General features: G+C 35.7%; 2 protein-coding genes across 2 annotated transcripts in view; one reads left to right on the plus strand and one right to left on the minus strand.

Annotated features, from left to right (window-relative positions):
* The first annotated feature begins 4,954 nt into the window (after positions 1 to 4,954).
* Positions 4,955 to 6,707, plus strand: LOC147762975 (putative G protein-coupled receptor No18). Its single transcript, XM_087007986.1, has one exon. It carries the CDS (start codon positions 4,955 to 4,957, stop codon positions 6,272 to 6,274), a length of 1,320 nt encoding a protein of 439 aa, XP_086864112.1. The 3' UTR covers positions 6,275 to 6,707.
* A 768-nt stretch (positions 6,708 to 7,475) lies between these two features.
* The window catches only part of LOC106176393 (transcription initiation factor TFIID subunit 1), a 37,068-nt gene continuing 21,660 nt past the window's right edge, over positions 7,476 to 22,883 (minus strand). The window contains exons 15-41 of the mRNA XM_087009656.1: positions 22,491 to 22,664; positions 21,743 to 21,916; positions 19,747 to 19,937; positions 18,857 to 18,971; positions 18,530 to 18,671; positions 18,177 to 18,307; positions 17,686 to 17,766; positions 17,186 to 17,332; positions 16,667 to 16,786; positions 15,904 to 16,079; positions 15,606 to 15,729; positions 14,909 to 15,073; positions 14,470 to 14,606; positions 14,072 to 14,246; positions 13,299 to 13,591; positions 12,851 to 12,959; positions 12,209 to 12,307; positions 11,790 to 11,882; positions 11,498 to 11,582; positions 11,129 to 11,196; positions 10,791 to 10,913; positions 9,899 to 10,144; positions 9,382 to 9,502; positions 8,932 to 9,095; positions 8,659 to 8,733; positions 8,344 to 8,407; positions 7,476 to 8,179 (exon numbers count right to left, since the gene is read on the minus strand). Of these exons, the coding sequence (XP_086865782.1) occupies positions 7,803 to 8,179; positions 8,344 to 8,407; positions 8,659 to 8,733; positions 8,932 to 9,095; positions 9,382 to 9,502; positions 9,899 to 10,144; positions 10,791 to 10,913; positions 11,129 to 11,196; positions 11,498 to 11,582; positions 11,790 to 11,882; positions 12,209 to 12,307; positions 12,851 to 12,959; positions 13,299 to 13,591; positions 14,072 to 14,246; positions 14,470 to 14,606; positions 14,909 to 15,073; positions 15,606 to 15,729; positions 15,904 to 16,079; positions 16,667 to 16,786; positions 17,186 to 17,332; positions 17,686 to 17,766; positions 18,177 to 18,307; positions 18,530 to 18,671; positions 18,857 to 18,971; positions 19,747 to 19,937; positions 21,743 to 21,916; positions 22,491 to 22,664 (3,969 nt within the window). The 3' untranslated portion in view covers positions 7,476 to 7,802. The remainder of the gene's footprint in view (positions 8,180 to 8,343; positions 8,408 to 8,658; positions 8,734 to 8,931; positions 9,096 to 9,381; positions 9,503 to 9,898; positions 10,145 to 10,790; positions 10,914 to 11,128; positions 11,197 to 11,497; positions 11,583 to 11,789; positions 11,883 to 12,208; positions 12,308 to 12,850; positions 12,960 to 13,298; positions 13,592 to 14,071; positions 14,247 to 14,469; positions 14,607 to 14,908; positions 15,074 to 15,605; positions 15,730 to 15,903; positions 16,080 to 16,666; positions 16,787 to 17,185; positions 17,333 to 17,685; positions 17,767 to 18,176; positions 18,308 to 18,529; positions 18,672 to 18,856; positions 18,972 to 19,746; positions 19,938 to 21,742; positions 21,917 to 22,490; positions 22,665 to 22,883) is intronic.

A 22,883-nucleotide genomic window follows, 5' to 3' on the forward strand; every position in this document is an offset into this window, starting at 1 on the left:
ATACCAGGAGATATGATCTGTTCAGACTTTTTTATTAAAATTTTTCGTACTTTTATTTCTAAAGGTTTCTCTCTGGCTAGCATCTCTCTGGCTAATTTTTGAACTAGGACAAGCTTTTCTCTACTGTGAGCCAGGGGCGATTTTTGTATGGAATTGATGTCATCACTCATCTGGCCTCATATTAGTCTAACTCTAACACAAAAAAATCGATGTCTACTTATTAAGTTGTGTGTGACTGGTTTACTTGATACTAGCATAGTACTACTAAAACATAAAGTGGAGATAATACATGAGCTGTATGGCATCTACTTTGCAAACATACATATTGCTACATCAACAATGGATTAAGATTTATTTTGAAACTATGGGAGACATATGCTTTATGGTTATGTAATAAGTAGCATCATCGTAGATGGCATATAGCACAATTCTCGTAGGGGAATTGCTCGGTAGAATAGCGATGATCTTGATAATGCTTAAACTTGTTGTTGGTCTCTTTCTCTTCCACCTTTGGTGGTTAAATACAAGGCATAACAAAAGTGCATATTATAAAGATGTTTAAAACGCATTGTAATTCCCTTGTATTAATTTGAAATCGTGCTTTTCCTTATTCTGACCACATGGGTGAAAAATCGTAGGGGACTATGCCGACAACGTCTCGTTCTTCAAGGAAGCTTCACGAAAGACTTAAGGCAACTGCACTGAGGCTGATACATTCTTTAAAAAGTTCATTAGTCTGGTAGCGCCCCTGACACGTGCAGGACCCTGTACGATCTCTTTTTGTCCAAAAATAAAAAGGCATCAAAGTCAATCGAAGAAAAAGCACTTCTTACGATGTCAAAAAAAAATGTTGAAACAATGTTGAACTTCAACGTTGACAAGACGTTGGATTAACATTGGATTTGAAAGTTGGATCAACGTCAAATAACGTGGTATCGACGTCAGATAACAACATTGTATCAACCCCAGTTGTCAGACAATATTCTTGGATGAAAAGACATTTTAAAAAATGACCTGAAATGTTTTTTCTGTTCAAAAACACTTGACAGGTTAGTGACAGGTTAGTTTCGAGCCAAGGATTCTTGAGACGAATTAGTAGGCGCTAACCGCTGCGCCACCAGCGTTGTCCGAAAGCAATCTCATTTGTTGGCATACTTACCTGTACGCTTTATTTTTTGACTTGCACATTTTAAAGCAGTCACAGGAACGTTAATGAACAAATAAGTTGTGCAAAACTTTAGATGGCCGTGTGGTAGGGTCAACTGAATGCAAGTCAAAGGACCCTGGATCGCAAGTCGGCCAGGAATCCGTTTGTTAATCTTTCCAGTTTTGCTATGGCTTTTTTTCTACCCCCCTTTTTACCACAAATAAATAAACCCCATACAACCCGATTATGCTTATTAAACATCCAATCTCTACCGTACGGCGAGGACGAAAAGTCCACCGCTCGTTGTCTGCAAATAAATGTCCTAGGCCGGAGATTTAAAGTCCCTGGCTGTCTTGCCATGCTGTAGAGTGGGCCAAGTTTGAATTTATTTTAATATTTCAAAAACGATTCTGGCTAACAGAGAATAATGACGCTTTATAAAAACATATCTGTGAATATCTGTGGATAATCAATGTGTCGCCCTGGTAGAAGGTTAGTGTGAATGTTAACCTGACTGGCAGGTTTCCTAGTAATCCTATCTTATTGGCACCCCTTGAATAACAATCACATTATGAGAAGCTTAAGCAGCCGTTTTAAGCGGATATGTTTTGTTTACCTTAAAAACACGGTCATGGTACACATGCAAGGGTTCAAATGAAAACAATTTTTTTACTTTGCCCATAATCTAAATACTGTTTCTTAGTTCTTTTTCAACGGGTATCAAAAGGTTTTTAGGTAAGAGTGACGTAGCCACATTGTCAACACTCCGATTAACTAGATTCCTAGGAAGCCAAATTAATCAAAGACAAACTACAGGTGTAGGTACAAGTAGGCGACTGACGTCAAGTACAGTGATTACCTGATCTTTTTGCTGGGCAAGATTGTCAAACTTCCACATACCTAATTTTATAATCCCAAAAATGATATCTCTCTATTTCTGCATTTGTGGTGCTTTTATTGCGTAGAATAGGACTATAGAGTTTCCCGCTTTTAATTTTGTTGCTACCGCTCAACAGGAATGTTCTAATTATTAAAGAATATGACTAAAAGATTACAGTACAGTACGTGTATCTGTAAAATTCATAATTTCCCCATGGAAAAAGATCGAGTAATTACCATAGCCTCAGACTGAGTTGTACCACCTACAGGCCCGTAGCCAGCAATTTCAAAGGGGGGGTTCTTTTTCTGAAAAAGTGGACCTTTTAACGAAAAATCCCCATGTACTTATGTCAAATTTTACCCAGAGTGGACCTTTTTCAGCACAAAAGGGGGGTTCTTTTGAACCCCCCGAACCCCCCCTGGCTACGGGCCTGACCTATCATAATATTACAATACATACATGTATATGCCCATGCTAAGTTAATGTTTAGAAAATTTCTGGCGTAGAGAGACTAAATGTAACTGAACATGAATTCAGTGTTCAATAGACTTACATGTAGTACAGTTTTTATTTAATAAATATGAACATTTTCTTATCCTGATGGGCAAATTCTTTAACATAGAGTACACTGTACTAGGGGACCCTGGGGCACGGGTAATTGCAGTAATTATGCTATTTTAGGGGCGGATCCAGGATTATTTGAAGGGGGGGGGGGTCCGCAGATGCAAAGACGACCCCCCCCCCCCCCCTCATTGGCGTTGGAAAAAATTTAGTATTTTAGAGGGCGAGCGGTGCCATTTGGTAAGGTTTAGAACTATAATTCAGCTAGTTAAAATTCTAATTTCAAAAGGGGACCATTGGTGTGATTTTTTTTTTCAAAAATCGAAGGGGGGGAGGTGGGGACCCTCCCCCTCTAAATCCGCCACTACTGTTTTGTTGTGGCCATTGAATGCATATGCCTCGAATGTATATGCCTGCAAAATGGCGAAGCTGGTTGGGGGTTTCAGCAGTTGAGGTCAGTGACAGATCAGATCAGATCAGATCAGATGTGATCTTATGCAAGAGGAAGACATACAACACGGCTCAATATTGCACACGCGGGCTTTCAGAACTAAAAGCTTGATATTATTTTCATGTTTACTATAAAAGCTAGAGGGTACTGAAAACTCCAAGATGTTGCTCAATTTATGAGCAGCAGTGAGAATAAATGTTCCAAATCCCAATAACTACATATCCATGTACAGGTTAACAAACAAAATCCAATAAAGATTCACTTTTAAGTCATCTAAAAGACTCAACACGTTTTACCTCGTAGAAATATATATCAAACGTAGAAAACAGATGTAATCATAAGCATTAAGTACTATCACTTGGAAATTAGACAGATAAATGGATGCATCCAAAAGCCAAATACATTTTGCGGTCTTGGCATGAACGACTCTGAACTCTTCGTCGCATTTCACCTAATTATTGCTTTGGATAACCGTCATATTATGGTTTCATAACGCATGGAAAATTGTCCTCCAAACGTTCGGGTGTTCTTGTTGTTGAAAACTAAATAAAACTATCAACTTTTAAAATGGGATTTGCATAGGTGGAGGGTCCGAATGTAGATTCTTTGCGATTACTTTATTCGGGAGACATGTCAAACATCACCAGTAGGAATAAACTTTTGCTTCATGTTTCTTTTTCAGGTATACATGTATCATTGATTATAAAAATAATAATGTAGGCCTACAACTTTGACAAGAAATGAATATCATTTTCACCCCCTTAAAGTAAATATACACAAAAAGCAGGAAAATCAGTGTTGTGGGGAGAGCATTCGATAATTTTGGATTTAAAGTCGGGTGTTCTCTAAACCTAAGATCTAATATACGGATATATATGGTATATTAGATCTTAGTCTAAACTAAAGGCTTCCCTGGTCTTAGTAATGTTGTTCTGCTTTGTGTCGAGAATTGTAAACATAAAGCCTATGTCAATCCTTTGGTCAGCGCTTGACGCATGTTCTCCGCAGTGGTGGAGCTATCTGTTGTCAATTATCTTTGCTATTTCGTAAGGAAATTACCTACACTTTCCAAACGCCTAACTTGCTCAAATGCTTTAGATTAAAATATTTTCGTTACCCACAAAATATTACTTAGAAGCAATCCAACTTGTGGAGACTACTGAATCAGAGTTTTATAATTGCTTACAAAACAACACTTCGGTGAAATTGTTAATTTATTTTGTATGAATTTAACGAGTAATTGCTGCAATTCAATAGTTCAATTTGGTTGCCTGACAAACCGATTTGGGAGCTGTCAAAGCGTATGCAGTAGAATTAGTGCCTCTCCAATGTCCAGAAGTGGTGTCATCCTAAGGGTCAATATTACTGATGAGAGTTACTGGACAGAAACTTTTGTCGTCCCTCTTTTATCACATAGCATTGGCAAGAACCCTTTATTACCCTTTTTCTTCTTGAAGTGGGCAGCTGAGGCAGATCTTCAGAGGCCAAGTTTGTTGCGTGCCTTGCGACTTCGACAGAACGCTGAGGACTGCTTTGTCGCGAACTGCGTGATATAAAGAAACCTGATAGGCCTCGAAGATAATCTTTCTTCTATTACGTATCATATCAAAAAAGCGCTATTTTTGCAGTTACAGTAATTGTTGCTTTTGTGAATTCTAAGTCACTTGTCATCGATCCAATTTCGCTATTATAAACACAGGAGGACACTCGCGATACAACAAGCTTAGCATTTTTAAGACTGAGCAGGCTCGACAGCATTGCCAATTAAAGGGCGCCAACCAACGCCATTGCTTGATGAACACAAACAAGAATCTGATTCGGTGAGATCTGAATATAAAAGTAAGCTTTTCAGGGAATATGTATATGTTGCCGAGTGAATCTGAGAGTGTTTACGGTAGATATACCTGGGCGCAAGATGTCGAATCAAACTATGGCAGAGGTTGACTTCATCAACAGCACGGAGGATTTTGATTTGGAACAGGCTTCTACGGAGACACGGTCTTGTAAAGGAATTGCTTGTCTTCCTTTCATTACTGTAGAGGTAATTTTAGCTATCCTTGCAATCTTGGGCAACGTTTTCCTCATTGTCGCTTTTGTAAAATTCAAAGAACTTCGCCATAGATCAAACTTCGCAATCGTGAGCCTCGCCGTCGCAGATTTGCTCACGGGCGCTATTTGCATACCGTACAACATACTAACGGCTTATCTGATTGAAAGCCTCCCGTCTCTGCGTCATCTATCATTTGACAAGTACACATGCCTTATGAAAATATGTATCTTCAGCATTATGATGGAGGTCTCTTTCTTGCATCAGGTGCTAATAGCATTTGAAAGATTTATGAAGATTTGTCGACATGTTCAATACCCGACATGGGTGACAAGCAAAAGACTTATAATTACTATTTGGTGCACGTGGTTGTACACAATATTCATCAATCTCCCCCCGCTGTTTGGTTGGAACAGTTGGTCTCCCGGCGTAGAATGCAGATCGAGTAAAGTTCAAGCGGATTTCGTGCGCTACATCATTATTCCCCACCAGCCGATATGTCTTCTGGCAGCGTTCGGGTTCTACATCGCCATTTTCCGCTATGTTCAGCAGCAAAAAAGAAAGATCGCGAGTTACACAAACTCTGAAAGCTGCCATCAAACCAAGGAGCGTGATCACATTGGGCTTGGACGAGAAGTGGACCGCCCAGACTTTTCGCTGCCTTCAACCTCGAAAACGTCTGGGACTCCTCTGACTGATATTGCAGCGTGTTCTTCTAAAACTCCGCCGATAACACGGGTGGAGCCTTTATTCAGAGCTGAGCCCAAAAGTCCCGCGATGTTAGATGCTCCAACAAAGGGAAAAGGAAAAGGAAAACGGTCAGCTCCGACTACTGTTGTCTTTTTAAAAGAAAATCCACGGCCACGAGAAGATCGTCAAAATTCTCCTCCCGCCGCTCATCAGCATCGCGCCAAGCCTGCAAAAGCCGCCAAAAATGTAGAAGTGAAGGTAGCAAAGATGACGTCACTCATCCTTGCCAGTTTTACGTTACTCTTCATACCATCTGTGACACTATTTTTGTGCGAGAAGTACTTTAGAAATAATAGATACACCTTTAATATTCTTTTCAACATTACTATTGAATTTATCTGCCTCGGGTCTGTCATTAATCCCTTTATTTACGGAATGTTGAATAGGAATTTCAGGGACGCATGCTTTAAATTATTAAGATTGGATCGCTTCGGTTAAAATAGTGTTTGTGGATCAAAATTTTTGTTACATGAAAACTTGACATAAACATCTGATAAAAATGTAAATAATTTTTTGGGGAGAGGTTCATACTTAAAGGGCAGAAAAGTAGGCTAATTATGGTGTCACAAAAATAAGACCAAGCGTGAGGTACCTTTACTTCTAACAGTGTATTAATATAAGGGAAGGATAATGGCTTAGTTGTGATCTTACTTGACGTTTTCTATATTTTTCGCAGGATTAGCTGTTCCAATAATTTGTACCCTGCTGATTAATCTAACCTACTGTAACATTTTAAGACCTATGGTAATTAGTTCTTTTTTCTGTTGGCTATCTGTGAATATTTGTAAATAGAATTTACAGTAATCAACTCAAATTTAAAAATGTTCATTTCCACGAAAAAAAAACAGGTGTAAAGTAATATTTCTATTCACAAGCCTCACATAGATTTAGATGTTATTGCATTTTAAGTGTTCATTGCAATTAGTTTCTAATTAGTTTCTCTGTATATTAACGTATTTACAGGTCTTAATAATTTCCTTTGTTTATGTCTTTATGTTCCTTTGAATGTTATGATATATATATATATATATATTAGAAAAACTTCACGCTAAAATAGTTTCATGTAGTGTGTGCTAGAGTTGAAGGAAAATTTAACAATAATTGAAAAGGTTTTCTGGATATAATATATATCGTGCCTTTGTGAAAAGAGAAATCAATATCAAAAAAACTTCAGCGCATCCGTAAGGTGATACATGTATGAAGTATTAAGCAACGCAAATAATGAAAGCTTTTTTTTTTTTTTTGCCGAGTGTGCTTTGCAGAAAGACGTTTATGATAATAACATAATGACTGGAATGAGAGGATATTCAAATTATATTATGTTACTCAGTGACAGCCTGTTCAAAGGCATGCAACACTTTTTTATAGCAATAAGTTTTTTTTTTTTTTTTGAAAATTTTAGCAATTTTATCTCTATTAAAAGATGAAAAAATTATAGTTTATATACAGTTTTGGAACTTTCCATTTCTGTTTTTTACTGTTAAGAGTTAAACTAGCGTCTCCATCTACATTTAAAGGGCCTCAAATATTAGAATGTTATATATATATATACCTATTTTATATCATTAATTTTTGTAGGTATTTTTCTTTTTGTCAACTTTCTGTTTCAGTCAAAGAATAAACCATGTACAGGCACAGAAAATGTTTCAGACTGCTTTGTACTCTTTTATTACAAATATTATTTACATTTTTTTCTGCTAACATATCTTGAACAACGATTGATAAAAAAGCCTTTTGTTATATGTTTACAGACTGAATATTTGACATGAGAAAGTTTTAAAGATATACTTATATTTATGAAATTTCAATTGCTACAGAATTTCTTTCCAGCATGATAATCATTTTAAGTAACCTTTGAAAAATATCCCTTTAGATCACTCTACAATTAAAAATTTTGTTTTAAAGTAACCTTTGAAAAATATCCCTTTAGATCACTCTACAATTAAAAAAAAATTGTATCACTTTTTCAGTCATTCAAAAACTCATCAAAATCAAAAGGCTGTGGATTGTTATTCCTGGATCCTTCTTCTCCTCCCTCACTCTCAGACTCCGAGACTTCCAGGTCCTGATTGAGGTTGTCACCTTGACCCTCCTGACCTTGACCTTCTTGACCTTCACCTCCCTCAGCGGGCTCATTTTGGATAAAGAACTCAGAGGGGTCAAAATTTTCATCATCACTGTCATTAAATTGGTTGACCATTTGACTATTGAGCCCCGATTGGTTGTCAAAGTAGTACTGAGGCATGTCTGCGTTGTCATACGCTGACTGCGAGTCTTGCATGCTGTTGTCATAGCGACCAGGCTCGGGTGATTGGTCATCTCTATCTCCTTCACTTTCTTCTCCTAAAATATAATCACAGGTATAATCTGCTGTTGGGAAAATAATTGAAAAGAATTTTAAAATCCCATTCTACATAATTAAGTTAATAAAAAGAAAGAGGAAATTTCTTTCCTTGGCATTTTCAGTAGTTATCATATCTCATGTTCTTATATATTCCTAATATTACCTTCAGATATCTGTAGATCTTGGACCAAAACACTGTTTTCATCCTGTGCCAAAACAGGCTGACTCTAAAAAGCAAATAATAATAATAAGAATAAGAATAAGAATAAGAATATTCATTTAAAGTCTAAAATCTAATTATGTTTGATAAATATTCAAGGGATATGTCTTTATCTTAATGCTCTCCTATAGGAAAGTGAGTATCAAAAGCCGATGACAGGTCAAGAAGGACTAGTAACATGGCAGAGCATTTTTCTACACCCATGACAATCTTTGAAAGAAAAGGCAAATAATTTCTAATTAGTTCTTAGTTACATACTTGCTCACTGACATCCATAGAGTATTCTTCATCTCCTTCAATATCAACATACTCGCTATCTTCAAGAAACAATTTCTAAAAACAAAACAGATACAAGGATTACTAATGAAATACTGGAAAATGTGACTTAAAGAAAAAAAGACATGACAAAAGCCACTGCACTGAACAACTACCAGATCAAAATCTTACACATTTAAAATCTATGTTCTCAAATTCAAAACCTTTATTCAAAATACTTTACATTTACAAAAGAACTTTGGGTTTGAAAATGACCTTGTTTCCATCAGAAGTATCCATTTGTGATTCATCTCCAAATTTGCTGTCTTCTTCTTCTTCCATCATCTCAAACTTGCTGTCGTCTGCCTGCATATGACTGTCTTCTACTATGGTAATATTCTCTCTCACACTGTAACTATCTACACTTTCATTGTCCGCACCTACATCAGACACAGATAAATTGACTAAAGAAATGGATATGTCCACAATGCTAAGCCATAAAAAAAAATTAATCTTAGAAACAAAAAATTAATCTACATTTCTTGAATTCTTGAAACAAGTTTATCTATCATATAAAGAAAGGAACTTCTTTGATTTGCCCTTTGAAATATAGTACCAAAGTGCTATAATGTCAAATTATGTGTTTCTTAGAAAAAAAATTCAATAAACTAATTTTTCAAATTAGTATCAGTCCTAAAAGAACTGTTAATCGCTAAATTTACCTACCCATCATAGAGGTATCATTCATAGAAGACCTGGTCATGATACTATCCGTTTCCACGGCATCCAAAGCTGCCTCTTGAGCCGCACGAATCCCCTCCTCAAGTTGAAGGAGGTGTTCTTCATTCTGAGAACAAAATTTGAAAATAAAAAGAGGTTCACCAAAGCCTAGCCTGCTGATCCACAGTTCATTATCTATTTAGCAGGAATTCAAAACAAAAGATAATCTTTTTCACTTTAAAGGCATATATTGTGAGTTAAACTTTCACACAAAAAAATCTTTAGGGTTTCAACTATTCCCCTACTTCAACCAGACATCCTTTCTAAAACTGCTGAGAATATTATAATCTAAAATCCAACTGCCAAATTCCAGATTTTGATTTTTTTACCTCTGAGAGTGATACTCACTCGTATCCATCAACATCTCAATCATCATAATAACAGTAATTTAAAATAAGAAACTTGAAATTTAGAAGGACATTTACATGTCACATTATGGCTGATTACTGCAATAAGTTCCCACCTCTGCCAAAGTTTCTCTGCACACATCAGATATCTGTTTGGCTGTGGCCGTGTATGCACTATCCCCACCATTATACTTGATACTGTTCACATAAATAAGATCCACGTCCTCCTGGAACTGGCTGCGCGTGTGGTACTTATGACGTTGTATGTTCCGTAGTAACATGCTCAGGTCCATGGGGTTCTTCACGATCTCGTAGTAATCCTTGACAAACTTCTTGTTTACAGGCTGGTGGAAGGGCCAAGACTGGAAAATCAATGACAGCAATCATTCTTTCTTATGAAATCTCTCTATTCCAATTGCACTATCTAAATTGTAGTACTTCAAACCAACAAGTCATGCCAGGTTAAACCATCAAGGGATACTCAGCCTTATTTTGTTTTCTGTAACACATACAGTTCTATGCTTACTACTACTTTCTTGTTTTCCTTAACACAGTTATATGCTTATAATTTCATTCTTATACACACCCCTGTGCTTAATCTTGGTTTAAGTTACACCACCCCATGCTTATTCCTATTTTCTCTTACACAGGCCTTATCAATTCTTAGTTTCTGCTACATATAAATCCGAGCAATTCAGTCTACCAAACATTTTAAAAAAGAACTCAAAACATACCTTTTTAGGAAATATTTTGATTAACTCTTAATTGGTTTTATAAATCTTGTATTAATTGCATTTAATTGTATGGAATAATGGCTGTTTTACATAGATTTTATTTATGATATTTTATGTAGTATTATTTATGATATTTTATGTAAAGTCTACTGAACATGGATTTTAGACTTAAAATAAATTTATTATTATTTATTATTATAGCCCTATGCTTATTGTTGGTCCCAGTTACACAGCCCTAGATTTTACTCCTCGTACTGCAATACATAATCCTTACATTATCCACCAATTTGAGTTTTGTCTGGACAATATTTTCTAGAATGAAGGAGAATGCCACTTGGTCATCATCATCTAGAAGTGGGTTGATGGCTTTCTCAAGCCTCATCAGCTTATCTTCTTTCTGCAACAGTGAAATTAGTCAGATAGAGTCAACAGATGTACAGACAATTAATCTTTATTATTTTTAATGCATGCCATATATCTGGACTTGTGATTTGTCTTTGGGTATGACAGAAACAACATTGAGTTCATTCACTGTCTTCGATTTTATTATCTTAAAAACAAAGTTACTTATGCAGTTTGTGCATCATAATAACAACAAAATGAACAGGTCACCTCCGCAAACCTCTGTAAGCACAGATCCAACATGGCCTGGGCAGTTAATGTCAGAACACTTTTTACTCCTGGAAATAAAAAGCGAAATATCACAAAAAAATGCCTTTTTAGGAGTGACATAACAACAGTCATTTTGTGGGATAGTAATGTAGAAATGTTTCTTTTTTATAAGTTCTTTTTTTATCAAATGAATTTGCCAATTTACGGCTAAAATACCATGCTTACCATACCACGCTGCCCTAAATCCCAGTTTGTGTGCGCCTGTGTTTTTGTGAATGCATGCATGGATGCCTGCGCTTGCATGTGTGTGACATGATTACCTGTGTATTAATGTATGTGTGCGTGCATGTGCAAGCATATTTAACCCACCATTGTACAGCTTGCTATTCTCCACCATCTGGTTGATGTCCACCAGGAAAGACTCACGTGACTGGTATTTCTTGCTTCTTATGCTCTGAAGAAGATATTACAGAATTCATCTACTTGTCATGAAGGAACTTGTTATCATTCACATATGCTTGGAATATTCCAGGTATTGCATATAACACAAGTGGTGGAATTTTTGCTAAATAATGAGATTCTTGATCCCAATTCCCAATGCCATACATTGAGATAATATCAACTGTACGACATTATGTAGCTTTAAGAATTGTTCTCTCACCTCCCGTATGGTTTGAAGATCCATGGGTTTCTTGATAATCTTGTAATAATCTGGAACCACTTTGGAGTTCACAGGGAACAGGAAAGGTTGAGTCTAGAATAAAAAAGAAGAAAAAATTAATCAAATTAATCAACAAAAAAAATATCTAGTCGAATTCAAAAGATTTTCACAGATGGCATTCAGGGAACTTTGCATAAAAGGACCAGAACACTACACAAACTGAATAATCAAAATTCGAGACAAATAGAAAAAGAAGCTACTATGTGAAATAAAACAATCTACAAAAACAAAAGAGTCCAAACCAATTATGATGATCCTTTTAAAAATCCAATCATCTCTCAAAATTATTCAAATAGAAAGCAAGGAATTCATTCAAAAGTTTAAAACACTGATCAAGTAGCAGCAGTCAAAGCACTTACATCAGGAAGATCCCTAATTTCATTGAGAATGTTCTCAAAGATTGAGTTGAGTGTGATCACTGGGTCTGCCCTCCTCCTGTGGCTGGCTTTGGTGGGTTTCTGAAAGCAAATGTGTTAGAAATGACACCTAACTTTACGTAGCATTGTGCTTGGTGGGGCAGTGGCTCAACTGTAGCATTTTCCTAAGTGGGTGTGTTCATACTTAGAAAATTTTAGACTGAAAACTGACCAAAATAAGCCTACAAGCAATCAGACTGCAATGACAAAATAAGACTTTGATGAAATCTAGCTTAAGAATAGGACCAATTTAAAAAATAAGACCAATTTAATATCATTTGTGGAAAGAGCTAATATCTTACAGACTGATACATCAGTGTATCTACTCCAGCTTTTTTCAGTCATCTTTCCATATTAAACAAATTTTTTTAAAATTTTTGCAGAGCTCAGTTTCCCGTACACTACAAAGACACCAACTACCTAAAGAATGTGTTATACATTAACAGATCAAGTTCCGCTCAAAGTGGATTAAACAATACATACGAGAGGACATTTTGTGAAATCATAATTCCCAGTATACTTCAAAGTTCACATTACCCACAATGAGATAGCCACAATGCACAATGATGAGATCACATCACTCACACTGAGATAGTCACAATGCACAATGGTGCCTGCTCGCCTCCTCTTTTTGTTTTCCATTGCTTGCTTGGGGAACTTGAGCACCAAGGATTTCCTTTTGACATTCTCAGCACTGAAAGTAAGAGATTTACACTGAATTATTCAACGTCAGGGGTATGCATTTTCAATTTACAAGATTTTATAATATATGTGTATGAAAATATATCTTTTCCAATGAGAACTGTGAGATGTGTTTTATAGTAACAACCATGCCATTAGACTTTAACTCATTTCATGATTAAAATTCCAATCTACAAAAGATGCTAGTTTCAAACAACATCCCAATATTACATAATTTATATGAGAAATTTTCAGCAACTCAAAACATAAATCTGCCTGTTCAAATGCTTTATCAAATTCCACATCACTGTTTCTCTCATTTAAGATTATTAAGATTATACGCCATACTCACTGTTCTAGTAAATTCTTTGACAACTTAATCTTAGTTCCCTCCACGTTCACCAGCTCCTGGTCTGTTAGCAAACTCTTCTCCTCTTCTTCTTCTTGCTCCTCTGTCATGGCAACCGGTGTTGGTGTTGGAGCCACAGAAGGAGTAGCTGGCCCTGAGCCACTTCCGCCCCCAGCTCCACCACCACCACCGGTGCCAGCGCCACCACCAGCACCACCCAAAACACCGGTCTTGTAAACTGGGCACTCCTTGTTTGTCCTCATGTGGCCTACTTGTCCACAGGCACCGCACTTCATCTATCAACAAACAGTTTTGTGATTATGGAATAAAGGTTAACATTCACAATTTAAAAATACAATAATGATATAACAATACATTTACAGGTTTTCTTTAAAAATCCATCCATGGCAAAGTTTGTCATATTTTGAACATACTTCACAATTCCCATGGCAATTACTCATATAACAATACACTGGAAAAACAGGAATTCATAATTTTTGCTCTCCAAAATGTTTTATTAGGAGGACTTTAAGATTATGACCCAAAAATTTTTTAAAGATAGTTGGCTTTATGTCAGAACTATAATCTTGTATGTATCTGGAGATAATAAATCTAAAAACGGTAAAAGATCAGGTGCTTGATAGTTTAAAGGAATCCCCATACAATGATTTAGATTAGGTTGATACAAAAATTTCAAAATATGATGATCTGGTCTGCTAAATATGGTTTAAATAATTAAAGAAAAAATGCTTGTAATGGAACTAATCTAAAATCACCTTCAGCAAAGGAGCATCTTTCTTCTTCTTTTTCTTCTTGGTGGGAGGGGGAGTCGGACCCTCCTCCTTGAACTTCTCCTGATTACGCTTAATCCTCCTCAACTGCTCCTGAATTCTCCGTCTTTCTTTCTTCATTTCCTCCTTTTGTTGTTCATCCAGAGTGGCAAACTGTTTTCTGCAGTGAAGGAAGAGAATTAATGACTACCTGTAGCAATACCTGTTTAATGGGCATTAAAATGTTACGAGAATAGTGTCTTCGAACTGTAAATTAATTTATATTCATCTACACTCAATATCCCAGTGTCTCACAAAACACCTTCAGGAAAAAAAAACAACAAAATTTAATTAAGAAAATATATTAAAAATCTTTATTACAGAGACAATATTCAGTCTCTTACATAAATGTTTCATCCTTGGTCTGTCTTATCCTGGCATAAGTGTCAATGACGGCAGGCTTGCGAACTATCTCTGTCCTGACGAACTCCTTCCCTTCCTCATTGCGGAATGTTCTTGTGATTTTCAGATATCTGCCACCCTACAGCATAGAAGATATCAGGAGATAAATAACAGCTAATCTTTAATACCTTCCTCTTTTTTACTCTCAGCAAGTCTTGGAGAGATGTTTTATTTTGACTAACCAATGATAATGCAAACAGAATGAAAAGAGGTGAGAAATAGCAAGAAAAACAGTATGAAAACTTAACATGTGTCTGCTCAACATATGATCGCCTATATTTGTTTACTCTTAAAGACGGATGGTTCCATTCAGTTTTCAAGTGCAAGATGTTATTGTCTGACTATTTTAAGAACTTTTAAAAAGCTTCTTTGGAAGCCTACCACAGTTTCTCCCTCGTCGCCAGACATTCCCTCTGCTACCTTCTGCTTCTTCTCTTTCTTCTTCTTCCCCTTTTCTTTCTCCTTCTTTCCTTTCTCAGTTTTGTGTCCTTCCATCAGCATTTTGTGCAGCTCCCTTCTCTCCTGTTCCTCACGCTCATGGCTCAACTGAAAGAAAAGAAAAGAAAAACATAATTCATTACACTTGGTGCTTCACTGCTGACATAAACCCAAAACAACCATGAGGTTAGGCAATTTTTCAATAAATATGAACATTAAAAGTTAATCAACTCTCCCCTCTCCCTTATAATTGTTTTGTTAAAAGTGCTCTTCATTTCAACACTTAATCCTTAATTACCAAGGTACACCTTATCCAAAACAGTTGACAGAATTTTAGTTTTCCAGTTTCTAGTTTCTGGTGAGCCACTCTCATAATGGAGATGGAGACAGGTGAATTTCAGTTGAAATAGTAAAATTATTAATAACGGCTTGAAAATTTGTTCAGATACTGTATTTCTCTGATATACTATGATTCTGTTGAGATGCACCTTGGTGATTTAGGGAAAATGCTGAAAATACCAGAAAATATTTTGTACCTAGCACAGCCATATGTAGGTCTAATGCATTTACCAATTAAAACCATTTGAAAATGCCTAGTCGAAAACAACTACATTCACATTGTAAAGGCCTTAGGCTTTACCTGTGTGGATGTTTTCTTATTAGTGAGAATGCTTTCTATGTTTTTGCCCATCTCCTCTATATCTGAGTCATGTTCTGAGTCTGAGCCCTCATCTGTTGACAGCTCTTCTATGGAACTTAACACTCTAGAATAGAAAATAACAACAAAAATGATTCAATAATCATATTTTTGTCAGGATTTAAACTAGCTATCATGTTACTGGGTCAGTAGTTTTCCTTAAATGTATCAAACTTATCATTTATTCTGCAAGAACTTCATAAAAAAAAAGAAAAAACTCTAGAAATAAGATCATTCCTACCTGTTCTGCAGATCAAAAATCCTCTGGCACTCCTCCTTGTACCTCTCCTGGTGCTCTGCTATGGAGAATCTACTGCCACGGGCAAACTTGGACATTCCTTCTTGACCAGCTTTGGCCTGCTCTGTGGACATAGTTCTCACCACATCAATGACCTCCCACCTGGATAACTTCTTAATCTAGAAACAATTACAGAACATATCACGGTTCACATTCAAATGCCATGATAAGAATATACTATATTATACTATAGGATTTCAGTGACTTCAATCAAAAAAAGGATTCAATTAATATATTAATTATTATAATAATCATATTAATACAATTTACTTTGTTTTCCTTTCTTTAGAAGAAATCTATACTTTATTTCAAACTTGTTCACTAACATGCGTACATTCATAAATAACAAGACTAACTTTAACCCAGCTTAAAGTTAATGACGTGAACACACCAAAGAAACTTGCACCTTGTAATCAAGTTCTGAGTTCATAATTTTCTCCATGCTACTAGGGCAGATCTTTGTAACATGATTAAACTTCTGAAATTACCTACAATATGAAGTAATCAGCTTTAACATAATTAAGGTCCAACACATAGCCGAGACCCTGTAGGGATGGCACATGTGGGATGCAAGGAGTCCATTAGGAGATTATGTGGCATTACTTTCAAATGCATATTTCAAATATTTCATACTTGGTCTGAGGATCATTTAGTCCAGGGATCAACTTTGTTCTGAAAAAGCCCTAAATTTACCATCATTACAAACCTCAGACTCTGGTACCCCAAACTTCTTCAACAGCTGCTTGGCATCTTTCAGATTTAGTCTTCTGAGATCAGCATCTGTCCCTGTAACAGTTTTCTTCTGTGGAGTCTGACTTGTTTCATCCTGCAAAGCAACATATACTTTATACTGTATACTTTAAAGAGGTCTTTCTACTTACTATAATAGACTGATGGAATTCCTATTCAGGACCCATAGAGAAAAGAATTTTTCATATTTATTTCATTTTTATATAGAGGCATTATAAGTACAGTTTATTTAACTATAAAATAGTCTCAGTTACCCTATTTTTAGTGTACTCCTGTTAAATCAAAATTTAATTTTGAAAGTTCCCACTAACTTCTGCCTAAAATTCTTATTTGCCGCCAGATCCTGGTCACATGGAACATTATTTAGAGCAATTCTTGGCTTCCCAGGCTACAAACTGGTCACATGGAACATTATTTAGAGCAATTCTTGACTCCCCAGTCTACAAACTTAACCCATGATTTCCTCTCCCCTTACCTTAGCCTGTGGTTTATTAGGTACTTTGACATAAGAGAACCCCTCGCCGCACCCGGTTGGGTCGGCCACTCCACTCAGTGCTAACAAACACTTTCCCTTGATGGCTGCTATATAAGCTCTAGTAGTGTTCCAGGGAGCGGTGCGTACCTGAGAAAATGACCATAAAAGTTCACTGTCATTATTCAATTATAATAGTGGCATTATAGGTTTTGGTATTTTTCTGAAAAGCAGCTGGGTGGTTAAGAGCATGCCTTATATCTAACCCTTGTTCAATACTCTTTTAAAGAAAATGTCCGGTCCTGTGGCAACACCCATCTAGACAGCCATAATAAAACTGATTTCTACAGAAATAAATAAAATCAATTTCTTTGGATTATGATTTAGAATCAAACATTCCATAGTTAGAATGTCTAAGAAATATTATAATACCTGCCAAAAAGTAAAATAAATATATCTTTTTTTTTTTTTGCTCATGAAATGAAGAAAAATCTTATTCTCACCTCATCATCAATCTTAGTTTGGAAATCCTCCTCGTTGTCTTCCTCGGGAGCAAACAAAGACTTTTCTCCATAGCCTGCATCCTACATGTACAAAAATTGATCAATTTTTTACAGTTTAAAATACATTGGTGTGTTTTATGTGATCTCATCTTGTAACTTTTATGCACACTTTCTTTATTTCTTGATGTCATTTAAAAAATTATGAAATAAATTTACTTATGTACTGACTTCATTAGTTTAGATTATACAATTCATAAGTTTAGATTATACAATTTACTAATTATCATTTTTAATCTCACCACATCAGTTCACTTTTTTCCTTTTTATTTAACAAAATATCAAAAACTAAATTTACTTCAAAATAAATGAATCATATTTTCTAAGCCACATTTTACATTACACTTCCAAAACACACAATTTTGAAAAAAATATTCCAATCTAAAGATAAATTCTTTCAACAATTTCCTCTCTACATGGACTCCCTTTCCCACCTTGAGTCTCTGCTCTGCTGCCTGCATGCTGAAGTAGGCACAGCACTGCTCAGGGGAAACCATTGCACGCATCTCTTCCTCAGTCGGCAGACGGAAGTCTGGTTTTAGCACCCACCAATTGGAGTCCAAACCTAACAATAAATCAAAGAATCCTGTACCCTTGGGAAATATCCTTCAGAAAATATGAACTCAATAGCCAACATATCAAGTCTGAACCCAATGAAAAGAAAAAAATCAATATAAATCAATGGTAGAATGGTTTAAAATAAGGATTATTATTTTCATCTTATTGTGTGGCATAATCAGCTGCGCTACTGATTAGACAATTATAATAAAAGCAGAGAGAGACATACCAGTTCTCTTAAAGTCTGCACACAATTTTAATCTTTTCCTGATACTGCTCTCTGAGTGCGATGGGAAAGCTTTCTTGATGTCATCCATTTTTATCCTCCTTGGGTTGTCTTTACTTTTCCAAAACAAACGGTAAATGAATACCTGGAATAAAGTAAATGAATTACCATAATTATACATAGTTTCTAAAAGCAAAAGTGAAAATTAGAATTATTTTCAATGTGAAAGTAGGTGTCTTGTGAGACAATGAAATATTAGAGTGAGGAACGATGAGTTGTTTAGGAAATTCTTAATTGTATATCACAAAGCTGACAGAATTTTTTGCCAACCTGTAAGAAATCTCTGATGAAATTATTGGCTCTTTTAGAGTTAGGCCCTGGGACTTCAATTAATGGACACTCCTGTCCTACTGAAAAGATAGTGTACACTTCCCGGGCAAAATAACTGAAAAAAAGAGAAATGGGATTTAACACAGGTACAAAATTTACAATCATGGTTCTAAAACATTTTACTAGGATTCAAAGCTACAATAATTATTGTTTTTCAATCAATAGCTATGACCAGTATGTTTATTATAACTGAATTGTTTCATTTCTCATAAAAATGTATCCAATATTGAAGTGGAAATAATGGATGTAGCTGTTATTTGAAGACATTATTATTACAACTATGAGTTTGCATAACTGATGAAATTTTTTGCTGATTTACTTTACTTTTTAAAACATTCGACCTCCTTCGGTTTGTCTGTTCATTAATAGAGAATATATCTCAAACAGATCCTCCCAAACTTTGAGAAAAAATGTCAGAATATGCAGATATTCTGCAAGTGATTACATTTTCAATTTACTTCTGTCCAATGGACATTATCTAAATAATATAATAATATAAAATAATAATTTCAATTATTTATTATTCATGAACATTTTAAGTTATTTACACAATAATAATCCTGGGCAAAGAAAGCTAGTCAAGTTTTTTGGTCTTTTCCTTGGTCAAAACAGTGTAAATAAGTTAAAAGGTTTCACAAATAGTAAGCAATGCTTTACAGATGAGTTTGCTTGTTAATCAAATTTCATACCATTTTTATCTACATTTTGACTCGTTAGAGGAATCCAAACTTTGGAGTGCTCTATTGGTGATTTAATTAAGAAGGTTATATACATATCTTAGAACCCAACACAAAGGGGTCAGGACATGTACTTAACAGATCCATACTCACTGCTGTCTGGTTCTGATAATTAAGAAGTCATTTTCCTTCATCCTGTGTTCATATATGGGGGCCCTGAACATGTTGTTTTCAAATGCCTGCAAACACTGGCCTGGATTCAGGGAGCCGAGGAAGGGAGACGTGTGCGCGTACGCAAGCTCGCCGTACTTGAACTGTGGAGGGTTGTTATCTTTGCCAGGTTTCTGAGGATTCAAATTAAAGATTCATTAGTTAATTAAAAGTGCTCTTTAAAATTTGATACATCCCTTAAACAAGGCAGCAAAGCTGTCAAATGTACAGACAAAAAGCAGGAAATAACTATGCACAAAATAGGCTAATGTCAATTCTGATGCAAAAGTACATTATGTTAAACTGCAAATTTAACATCAAATTTTAATTATGCTCAACAGGTAATACCAATGTAAGTAAAATGTGTAACAAGCATAAGGCTTCAGGCCCATGGGAGTTCAAGTTCACACTTTGAACATGTATAACTTCCAGAAAAAGAAGCCAATTAGACTGCTTTTCCAACTCAGGCTGCATGCCGATTTCGAACTTGACTTGCGTTTTAGTAAGATCAATTACTCCTGTGAGTTTCATGACAACAAGCCTATCGGTTTTTCTTGAAATGTGTTTACAGTGTTGCATATATGCTGAAAAGTGAAAAAAAAAAGCATAACTTCTACAATAAAGGCCCGATCATGCTGATTTTTGAACTTGACCTGTGTTTTATGAATATTCATCAGCTCTGTAAATATAAAGCCCAAAAGTAAAACTGCCTTCCACTTATCGTGCTTACAATGAAAGTGCACGGCGACGGCGATGACGGCGACGACAGACACAGGTGATGTCAATATGTACAGACACATCTATATATATTTACTGTACTGTTTAAGAACAGTAATTGACATGGTTTTTCTTAAATGGTCATCATGGGAACAGTGCCCAAAATAGGTTTTTTTTCAAATTTTGATGCAATATTACATAATGTTTAACAGCATAATGACCATCAATTTTTAATAATAAAATATTAGTATCATGGATGTTCAGAAAATGTGACTAGCAAAGGTCTTCAGGCCCATGGAACTTCAAAGTCACAACTTGAAAATGCCAAAATGTAAACAAGACAGCACTGTTCTGAAATGTTTTTTTTTCCATTTTTAACAATTTTTAACATAAAACAAAAATAACAGTTTACTGCCATTTTTATATGATCAACTAAGAAAATTGATGAGATGGGAAAAATATCAACAGAGCAGTGTTAAATGTCCAATTTCTTCCATTCTGAGATTCTGAACATAGTGAATGATTGAATCTGACAAACTGCAATGATATGAGTTTTTTTCTATTTTTGAAACTTTATTACACAATACATGATAACAAATTTACCATCTTTTTTACAAAATCAACTAACAATGTTGTAAAGATGCAGGAAATGTCAAACAAACACTTTTATGTATCTTATTAGTTTAATAATGAGACTGTTAACATGCCTAAGAATTGAATCTGAGGAAATGTGAAAAATATGCTGAAAAGTGAAAAAACAGCATAACTTCTACAATAATGGCCCGATTTTCGAACTTGACCTGCGTTTTATGAATATTCATCAGCTCTGTAAATATAAAGCCAAAAAGTAAAACTGCCCTCCACTTATCGTGTTTACAAGGAAAGTGCACGGCGCCGGCATCGGCATCGCCATCGCCATCGCCATCGCCATCGGCGACGACAGACACAGGTGATGGCAATATGTACAGACACATCTGTGTCTGTACATAAAAAGTTTAATTAAATTTTCCGTTGTGATTATCATTTACTGTAAGTTGTTTAATTTGAGAAGGACATGTAAATTGATAATATACATGCAGCTTCACATGATCATGCAAATTTAAATTTAGGATTAAGCCATTTACAACAAACACACACTTTTTTACAGTCACCTTAATATGATGTTTTAGTGAAAAAGGTCTTAACAGTTGGGTAAACACTTAAAAATATTACAAAAAAGTACCCTTTTGTAGTAATTCTTTATCTTGGTTGCCATGCCAACTTGCATGAGGATAGGCGGGAATTCCTCCGAGTACTCCGCCAAAATCAGTTCTCCATCCATCCCTGTGAGATCTTGAGGAGTTCTCATGAAAAACATCTCGCCTCCTCCAGAGGCCAGTCGCTCTTGTTCTCTCATCTGAATGTAACATTGATAAATTGTAAGTCGAATATTGTCATCACATTAACTGTACCCTCTTCAAAAAATACTTAAATCATTTTTACCTTTACTTAACCTTTGTTAGCATGCTGAACTAATGCCTGATACATACAATACAAATCGTCATAGGCTCTATTCCCATAGATTTTAGATCGATCTATCCCCGCGGGGAGTCTCACTAGATTACTTTCAGATAATCCGACTTAAATGTCCGTCCCGCCTACTACAAGCTTTAATGGGGTTATTAACTTTCATGTCCGCCCGGCTGACAGCTATTTAGCGTGAACCCCCAGGGAGTTAGGTTGATCTAAAGTAGGTCGATCTAATCTATGGAAATGGGGTGATAGACATCCACATGACACAAAGATGGAAGGTTAATTTTGAACTTTTTTGTAACTTTTTGTATCAGGCTAATGATATTGTAGTCACGATTCTAACAGTACTAGCAGATTAATATCATACTTTTTAATTAAAAAAAAAAGATAAAAACAGAGCAATAATAGGGTGAGTATTTATTTTGTTATACTTTTAAAAACCATCAACCAGAACTCACCTTTGCCTTCCTTCTTATAGTTTTCAGCAGAGGCAGTACAGCCTGTGGTCCGTGCTGAGACATGGGTCCATGGGAATATTTCTTGAGGGGAGGACGATGAAAATTCCGCAGTTTCATGGTGCCCATGTGTGTTGGGAAAAATGGCTGCCGGAGTTCACATGCTGGAGTGGAATGCTAAAAAAAAAAAAAACAAGTGATTTTTTAAAGTTGAGCTCCAGTTTTTTTTCCTGTTCACTGAAAATGAAAAAATTAATGTATATCCAAAATGCAAGTGCAAATTGTTAAAAGAGGGACCCTGTGGAAGGCTGAAAGAGAATTATGAAATGTTATCTTTTTTGGTAATTTACCATGTTGAGAGAAATGAAAAAGTTTTTCAAGTATAAAACTGTCCAT

This window comes from Lingula anatina, chromosome 3 (genome assembly GCF_051362555.1).
Source record: "Lingula anatina isolate TDL-2025a chromosome 3, LinAna3.0, whole genome shotgun sequence".
Lineage (NCBI taxonomy): Eukaryota > Metazoa > Brachiopoda > Lingulata > Lingulida > Lingulidae > Lingula > Lingula anatina.

Excerpts from the sequence above, each read along its gene's own strand:
- LOC147762975 (XM_087007986.1), top strand. The coding sequence starts at position 4,955 with ATGTCGAATCAAACTATGGCAGAGGTTGACTTCATCAACAGCACGGAG.